At 44.9% G+C, this 9,690-nt stretch overlaps 1 protein-coding gene across 1 annotated transcript; it reads left to right on the top strand.

Annotated features, from left to right (window-relative positions):
- Nucleotides 1-1,926: 1,926 nt before the first annotated feature.
- LOC147904109 (COBRA-like protein 11) lies at nt 1,927-4,942 on the top strand. The gene is made up of 2 exons (XM_087372701.1): nt 1,927-2,754; nt 3,157-4,942. Exons 1-2 carry the CDS (start codon nt 2,178-2,180, stop codon nt 4,533-4,535), a joined length of 1,956 nt encoding a protein of 651 aa, XP_087228827.1. The 5' UTR covers nt 1,927-2,177; the 3' UTR covers nt 4,536-4,942.
- Nucleotides 4,943-9,690: the final 4,748 nt, after the last annotated feature.

Raw genomic sequence — 9,690 nt, 5'->3', positions numbered from 1 at the left:
CTCCACCACGTTGCCCCCCCCCTTCTCACTCCGCTTAGGCGCCTCCCCCCCCTTACATGGCTGCACCCGTTCACGTAGCTCCCAACCTGCTCTCCTCCCGCTTGCATTCACCTTCCTGGAGCCTCTCCTCCCTCACCCTGTTGGACATCCCTTGGCTCCCATCTCCTACCCGCAATCCCCTAGCAAACCTCCCGAGAAGCGCATACCCTCCTGTGCATCTCATCTATCCTCCTTTCCTCATAGGTCCTCTACCCTCCGAGGCCATCTGATCGTGAGGCCTTTTGGCTACATGGACGAAGGGCACAACTATGGCGCATGCAAGATTCACATTTGCAGTGGCGAGGTATTTTAGGCCATGGTGGGTCTTTTATAGTTGAGCAAGGCGGTGCCACAGGAGTCCAGAAGGCACAAGTGTCAGATTATCCCTCCCGCTCCCCCTCCCCCCTTCCCCCAAACTTTGATGGTCTAATGCATTTTTTAGTATCATAGCCCCTCTATTGTGTTAAGCAAACCAAATCATGATAACATTGTGATGACGTGTGTGGTAAAACATGAAGTATGTAGCATTGAGTGGGGGGTGAAGGGGTTCTGAGAAGATATGAAAGGGACAACATGAGAGTGACTAGAGAGGCACATGACGAGCCTTCTTCAACTATGCCGTGCCAAAGGTCAATACAAATAAGAATATTTCATGCTTGCAGGAAATATTTTGAAGAGAAACCATTTGCACAACAACAACAAAAGGAAAATGCAAGACATAGCAAAGAGTTGTGGGTTGCCACGTGAGTACCATCAATGGCCATTTCTTTTTTTAAAAAAGACTTTGGAACTTTTAATTGTTTTTTATGTGGGCATTGCATTTTCCTGTACCTTCACGGTGCTTCCTTATATTTGCACTCGTTTGTGACTATGTCAACCTTTGAAAACAAAACATCAATTTTTTCTTGGAGGTTGATTTATGTGTTATTATATTCCTTATGGGGATGGGGGACAGTGATTAGGGCGGTTGCACACCAAGTAGCAGCTGATGTGGCTACGAGCTCATTTGTGATGCGAAATGGGAAGCACCGATAACAACCCCCGTCCAAGCTTGCAAAAAAAGTTGACAACCAAGTGCTTGCTAATTGGAAGAAATCCTTGAGTGGTAGTCTTTGGCCCCATTGGAGACGGGTTAAAGGGCTCTCCACTTGGGCAAAGCAAGGCCAAGGTCGATTGAAGCTCCCTGATTTGCTTTTTGCCTTCCCAACGTCCAAAACATTTACGGTCGCTTGCGAAATTTGTGCCTGACATGCTACCAATACTCTGTGAGAACAATTTCCATGCGATGCTTGGATTTGCCAGACCTCCCAGCATTTTTGCCAGCCAGGCCTACGCGAGAACTTGCTCTAAACGTGCTGTGGCGACAAAGGGTTTGTGGGGTGTAAGGATGCAAAAGCGGGAAGCTTGCTACCAATACTCTGTGAGAACAATGTCCATGCGATGCTTGGATCTGCAAGACCTCCTAGCATTTTGGCTAGCCAGGCCTACGCGAGAACTTGCTCTAAACGTGCCGCAGCGACAAAGGGTCTCTGGGGTGTAAGGATGCACATGTAAATGAGCGGGAAGCTTCTTCAAAGGAGCCAGCTCTTTAAAAAAAAAAAAAAACCAGGGGAAAGTCCTTTTGCCGGAGTCGGTTGGGGGGCTAAAAAATTTGAATGGGCGAACCGGCAGGTGGCAGCTGAGGGGGCGAGGAAACGGTCAGCCGGCGGTGGGAAGGGGCCCACGCGAAGTAGCCGGCCGAAAAGGGGGACTAATACTGAAATGAAAAGAATAAAAATGATGATTAAGAAGGGATTAAGGAGTGGATTAGACGAAGTCGTCTTCTTCGTTTACTTTGAACACGGTTTGCAAACAAGCGTGCTTCGTCGTCCTCCCGCACTCTGTTTTCTTTTGCATCGCCATAGCCAAAAGCTTATATCCACAGCCTCTGCTCTTTAGCCTCCTCCCCTCAAGCTCCCTGCTTGCAAGCTCTTGGATATCTCCCTACACCTCCATAGCCAACTTCTCTCATTTAGATCTTGCTTCTCAGATCCTTCCTTCGCCATAGCCTGCCTCCTCCCTCTTTGCTTTCTCCTTCTCCATAGCCCATCAAGCAAGCACCTTTCAGCTCCATCTCCTTCCCCTTCCCCTTCCCCTGCATGCACCCTGCCATGAATCCTTTCCTCCTCCTCCCCCTCCTCCTCCTCTTTCGCCTCCATCCCCTCTCTGCCCAAAAAAACGCCTCTGCCCCCGCTCCCCCCCCTCCCCCCCCTCCTCCCCCCCCTCCCCCCTTCGCTTCTGCCTACAATTCCTGCAGCAGTGGCGTCTCTGTGCTTTACACCCTCCAGACCATCACGCCCTCCTTCCCCCGCCGGACGGATCCCGCCCTGCAGCCCTACCTTTTCACCGCAAATCTGCAGATTTTCAACGCTGGCGACGAGGATGTTAAGGGGTGGGAGGTCTTCATCGGTTATGAGAACAACGAGATCCTCAACAGCGCTGGGGGCGCTCTGAGCGCCGACGGGTCGCAGCTGCCCGCCAATGCTAGTGGGGGTATCACTCTTACCAGCAATCCTGCCGTCCTTAAGACTGCCGTCGAGACGGCCCTGGATTACACTCAGATGGGCGTCAACCTGGACTTGAAGGGTACCGAGTTCGGACACAGCCAAAGCTCAATGCCCAACAACATCAGCCTCACAACTCCAGGATACTCGTGCACCGTGCCATTTAAAACCAGTACGCTCATTGCTGATCTTCAATTTTCCTTCTTTTCTCTTGGGAGCTTTCTATGCGACATCGCAACGACACTAGGACGCACATCTAGAAATTATGTTATGCTCCATTCTAGAATATGAACCTAGGTAACCGTACTTGTAATTCCGTAAGCAACTGGCCTCGTCCGAGAGTAGGGACTGCCTCAATGTAATATGAACGGCTGTCTCTAGCAGTACGATCTCAGGTGTCGATAGGTGTTATTGGTGTGGATTGAGTCGATTTAACCCATTTTCAAGTGCATAGCAAGCTACCTGAAAGTTAAGAAGCTGGAGATTTCTTGTCTGCATTGTTGTCGTGTGCTGCACTCCGCTTGTTCTTGGGAGGCTTCGAAATTTATATTTTCTTTCCACTCGTTGTTGACAGATACCACGATTGAAACATGCTGCTCCCAAGACAACACCACCGTAACATTGAGCACCAATAACTATTTACCCATTTACAAGGGTGACATCACGATATTTTATGACGTGATTCAAGCGATACCCGCTAATTATTGGGCGCAAGTCACAATGACAAACGACAGCCCCACTGCTCGCCTGGATTTTTGGAATTTGCAGTGGACGTGGCAAAATGGTGAGTTCATTTATGCTATGAAAGGTGCGGAGACTACAGAGCAACAACAGGGTGATTGCTTCTCAGGGGCTGCCGGGGCTGCCTATCCAAACACTGACTTTTCTACGGTTATGAGCTGTCAACAAACACCTACAATCATAGATCTTGATCAATACAAAGCCAATCAAAGTGATAATGGTCCGGTTAATAAGTATTGCTGTCGCAATGGGACACTGCTGCCCTCAACCCAGGATCCTATCAAATCCAAGTCAGAATTTCAATTGCAAGTATTCAAACTCCCTCCCCAGAGTCAGAACGCGACTCTCATCAACCCTCCTGTAGACTGGAAAATCAGTGGGGTATTCGATTCGGATTTCACCTGTGATCAGCCGCGCTTAGTGCAGCCCACTCAGTTCCCCGACTCTGCCAGTGCACAACGGACCGAAGCTGCAGTGATGAGTTGGCAAGTCACATGCAATGTCACGAAACCTGCCGCTAAAAAGTGCTGTGTGTCATTTTCTTCTTATACCAATGAATCAGTGGTTCCATGTAAAACTTGTGCCTGTGGTTGTACACAGCCACAGCGGACGTGCAATGCTTCAGCAGAGGCTCTGTTGATTCCAGTGGAGCTGGCAACCGTGCCCTTTGTGAATCGAACAGCAAAAACTCTTGCCTGGGCACAACTTAACCATTTGTCCGTACCCCAAGTACAGCCTTGTCCAGATAACTGTGGTGTCAGCGTCAACTGGCACTTTTTATCGGACTACACAAATGGATGGAGTGCACGAGTAACCATTTTCAATTGGCAAGGGCTTCAATTTGCAGATTGGTCTGCTGCAGTTGAGCTTGGTGCAACGTTTCCTGGTTTCCAACAGGCTTACAGCTTTAATTATTCTACTCCAGGAAATAATACTATTTTTATGTTTGGACTAACAGGGCAAAATTATTTAAATGGCATCTTTGACAACTATCCTGGTATTCAGCAGTCAGTTTTATCTTTCACCAAAGATGGTGTGTCTGCCAATCTATCGACTAAGGACTACTTTCCGACCAAGGTATTCTTTGATGGCAATGAGTGTGCCCTCCCAGATATTTTCCCCTCTGGGAGTTCTCAGCTACTCCCAAGAATCGTGGCTGCTTTGTTTATCCCTTTGTTATTGTTGGGTATTGGGCCCTTTGGACTCTTGTAAGCAAAAGATACTTTTGCTCTCTAACTTCTTGCAGCAGCACTCAGGTCATTCATTCATTGGTAAGGGCAGGCGAGGACTGCCCTTTTTTTGCTGAACAGTATGTAACCCATGTATGTTGTGAAATCAAAATTGTTTGTAAAACATTGCACCTGGAATCAGGAGGGACTCAAAATTTATCCAAGGTTACCTCCTTTAGAGTTGCAAGGGGCTATAATTGTAGTGCGCAGGATCTGGCTCACTAGAACATGAGATGTGATTTTACATCTCTGAGAGCAAGGGAAGCCTTGATCGAATATTTATCTATGGCTTACTCTTACTGATGTCTAGAAACTTGAATATAGCTTCCGTAATGAAATTCTGAGTGTAGCATTAATATTTGTAGCTTGTTATACTCAGTCAAATCTTAAGGACATCCAGGTTTTGGAAACGTCGCTGCAGTCTTCCATCATGGGTAACTCTGCCCTTCACCTCTGGAGTTATGCCAGAATCTTGCATAAATGCTTTTGTGTAAATGGATGCATCTGTGGGGGTGTATAGATATAAGTATGTGTAACATGTGGTCTGGACACAATTTTGGGTGCTGATAATGTTGGTGGCGACTAGTCCCCACTGTCCGATGAAATGTATGCTTTTGAATCTTGAGAGTGCCTGTCATCAGGTTGAAAGTTCAGTCTTTGTTTTGTTTTTAAAGGATGAGTTTGAAGGTTAGTATGTAAGCCCTGTTGTTCAATGATAGCGCTAGAGGTTTTAAAATTCCAAGAAATTGTAGCTTCCAAACAGGCTTGGGAAAAAATTGCAATTGTTCATAATAATTCTATCACGTTGGTTTCTTACCTCTCTCAGAGACCTGAAGATGGATTTATTAGAGGATTGTCATGGCTTGCTTTGCCATTACAAAACATAATCTCAGTGTTTGTTTTGTGCTGTGTAGAAGTTTTCATTCAGAGGACAGAGGGTTTCCCTTTAATATCAATCACAAAACGGTTGGAACGTAATTTGACACAAATGATGATTATAAGTCGTAATATTGAGAAAAACAGTCAGAAAATTATATTGTTACCTATTCCTTGAAATGTGTAGCGAGGGAAATGATTTCATCGTCTCTGTCAAAGTAAGAAAACTAAGCATGTGTTGCGACCTGCTGGTATTGAGATTAATCTTTCTATCTTAAATGGTGCATTGCCCTATCAGCTAGATTTAGATGCTCGTTTTTGGGAGAGACTAAAATGAAATCGTTTAGACTTCACAAGCAGTTGTAGCTTTAATGAAGAGATTTGGACTACTTTTTGATTAGCCTTCTCCTTTAATGCTAGCCTTCGTCATGGTTGAGTTTGCCCTTCACCTCCGGAGTGCCGACAAAAACTCAGTACGAAGACTGTATATAAATGGATGCTCAAGTATGTGTGGGTGTGTGGACTTGTATGTGTGAGAGCATATTTTTATACTATGGTCTACACCCACTGTTGGGCGCTGATGACCACAGTGGGGATGTCATAGTAGCTAGTCCCTACTATGTGTGATGGAGTTTATGGTTTTCAATCTTACGAGTGACTATCGTGAGATTGAAACTGCACTATGTTGTGTTTTTAGAGGATGAGTTTGGGAATGTTCCTGGATTCATCTAGGTCTATGTGTTGAGCAAGTAGTGGAGAAGGAATGCACAAATAGGTAACTAAACACTACTTGTATACAGAACATGATGATGGTGATGACTATATATACCTCCCTTAGGGTTAAGTTTACTGCTTGGGATTGTTCCTATGTAGATAGAACATGATGATGATTTACGCCTAAGGGTTAAGGTTACTGCTTGGGATTTTTCCTATGTCCTCTTAAATTGCATTGCACTCCGCTTAACTTAGGATAAACCTTTAATTCAGGAGCAATGTTAACTAATACTAATCTGAATTTTGATTTTTGATTAGGAGGGGGGACATAATTGCATTGCATAAATAGAGGATGAATGTACAAGGATTTTTTGTTGTGTATGATAATGTCGATTTGAAGCTCGGAGGTTGACCGTCCTGATAATGTCAATTTGAAGCTCCCACTCAGGGATAGATGGAGGCACGATTACCGCTCTCTCGAGGTCAGAGGCAAGACTGCTTTGGGATTCACTTTCCATTCCTGGAAATCTTTTCTCACCGCATAGCCAGCTTTTCCACAGACCTCAGCCAGATTCAGTACGGCCTCCTACGTAATGTTTTTCCAGAATCAATGAACGAAATTGAGCCCAAAGAGACAGTTGCATCGATGACCTAATTCTGCTCCAACAAAAAAGAATTCATGGTCCAAATGATTTATGGAGCAGACACGTGCCTCAAGGAGAGGCCAAATTTTTATTTCATCAACCCTATGCTGCCTGCCTAACAAGTCGCAAATATGTTGCCAAAGCCTTGCAAAATCTGAAGGTAATCAAAGTCGACGACGACCCTCTTGTGATACCGCCCTCAGAGGTGGTACACCACAGCGTAAAGGCACTGATCGAGTACATGGAAGTAAGGTGGAAGACATCGTTAGGAAACTTGCTGGGAAGGTGCAGCGGCCAAGGCACGGTTCCGTTAGCTTTCTATTTTTCTTTGTTTATTTTTTATTGTTATCAGGAGGTTAACCCCGTGTAGCTCTCCTTCCTTCAAAAGGTCACCAGCTGTCAGGAGAACTAGTGTAAGAGATAGCCATCCTGTAACGCCTATCGCCTGGTATCAGAAAGTTCCCAGTCGACGATTGCTTCCATGGCTTGTAGTCATTGGTTTATGGGGTTACATCGCCCTCCTTGTGTAGTCAAGGTGGGCTTAATGCAAAGAGATCGAGAACTGCGAAGTGTCACAGCTGAGCACAAGAAAGTGAATAGAGACGGAGCGCGCGATGATCTATCAGGGGTGGTTTTTTGGACATCAGGATCCAATTCAGGGCTCTCAGAAAACGGACCGAAATCAGCTTATTAGAACAGGCACACTTAGTTGGCTGATTCTTCTCAGATGCAAACACCGAGTCACTGGTTGGACCCCAACTGTGCCCAGTTTTTGTGAGAGCTTTGCGCGGCGAAGGCCAGATCCTAGCCGTCCGATTAAAAGATTTCCGGAATCATAATATACTCACACGGCTACATTACAAAACATTCCTCAAATAACTTTACAACCAAAAAATTAACTAAAACAAACAAGTGCTCGTGAGCACTACCTTTACTACGGGAGGGAGGGGAAGGGAGGCAAAGAAGCACTGATTGGGAGGGAGGGGTGAGGCGCAGCGAAAGGGAAAGGGAGGGAGAGCGCGAGAGATCACAAAAATAGAAAGAAATTAGCATGGGAGAACTCCATGTGGCAAAAGGTTATGTGGGACACAGCGATGCCCGGAAGGCAGTGCTAACAACATTACCAACCAATCATAAAACAACACATCTAATTAAAAAACTTATAATTGAACTACAAAAGCCTTCAAACTCAATTCATAGAAAATAGTTTATTTACAAAACTGGATCAACCGGTTACCAACATAAATCAGCTGTCCCAAACAACAAAATGATTGCTGGAAACATACTTTCCACAAAATATAAGCTTCAGTTACAAAGAACCGTCGGAAAAATTTCCTTCATTCAACCCTCACACAACAATGTATTGCATCAACCATCCTTGCTAATGAATTGCACACAACAATTCTTAAAGACAACACACTAATAACAAGTGGAGCATCGCGATCGTGGTATTTTAATCCTAGAGCACCAGACACAATTGGCGACACATGACTCAACTCCTCCAAAATCTCGTCGTCATCCTCACCGGCATACAAAGCACCATAATCAACACCAAGATCTCGACCACCACTTCCACCAGATTTCTCCGTCGACACACCAACTGGAGAATTAGCAACCTTTACATCGTCACTAACCTTTACAGAACCACGAGCATCATCGCTTTTATCAATAACACCTCCAGCTACTACAGGCGAACGTCCAACACCACTAGCCAAACCACCAGCATAAAAAATATTCACCGAAGCAACAGTATCTCCAACCGAACACGCCACACTACCAGCGTCAGAAGCCTTTAGCGAACCCACATCAACACTTAAAGGAGTTGCTACTATAGATGAGCCACCACAATTGAAAATAGGAGCACTAAGAGAACCATCCATAGCAACAATACCCGAACACTTGGCAAAATTACAAGAAACAAATATCACGACAGATGCACAACACAAACAACAAAACATAAAAAGACAAAAATAACACCAATTTGAAGAAAACCGAAGAGAACCACCACCATCGGAAGCAATAGCACCGTGAGACCCGGTTACTCCATCCACCTTCTGACTGTACATCCTCACTCTCACGAAGAACACTGTAGTAACTACGCAAATTCCCCAACTGGTCGTACGGATTCGCTAGAAGAGATTGCGTAGCAACAATCCTGATAGCATTACTTTTATCATACTTACGGTACGAGGAAGCCCTCCGATGACCAACGACCAGCTGACCCACCTCCTCAGGAACCTGACAAAGACTCAACCTCGTAACAGTAGACAAACATACACTTTTGTTTGTCCTCTTACCAACAGAACCACAATCAATTGTAGCAAGCATACCCTTCACCAATAGACGCAAGCTTTTCTCACTCACCCGATTTGTGTTAAACCACACCTAAAAACAAACAACCACAAATATCAAAACATTGATAAACCACAAACTACAAAACAATCAAGACAAACAAACAAGTTAAAACAATTACTTGAGACCTAAAGTTATCGATCACTCAAGAAAGATAAACTTAATTTTGGAGCAATTGTCATCAATCGCCGGTGGCAGACGACGAACCAATTGATCGTAAGTCTGCACAACATCCGCCTCGTGAACACGAACACTCGACCGAAAATCACTACTTTGGTACCGAGTAAGACTAACAGAGTAGTCCTTAATCTTGCATTGTACCTGCAACAACAGACATAAGTAGACACAAAGAGAAACAAACACAAACAAAAAACAACAAACAAATGCAAAACTTACTCAACAAATACACCCAACTCATCTGAACATTGTGTAAAATCCATCTGAAGAACATTATGGAGCTCTTTCCCTCCCCGAATACATAAACGACTCAAACAATAATATGCAAAGCACTTCTGGACACCCCTAGGATGGTACATGGAGAAGTCAATGTCA

The sequence above is a fragment of the Dipteris shenzhenensis genome, chromosome 3 (genome assembly GCF_047967505.1).
Source record: "Dipteris shenzhenensis isolate YYH24624 ecotype China chromosome 3, Dip_SZ_1.0, whole genome shotgun sequence".
NCBI lineage: Eukaryota > Viridiplantae > Streptophyta > Polypodiopsida > Gleicheniales > Dipteridaceae > Dipteris > Dipteris shenzhenensis.
This window is presented reverse-complemented; position numbering and strand designations above follow the sequence as displayed.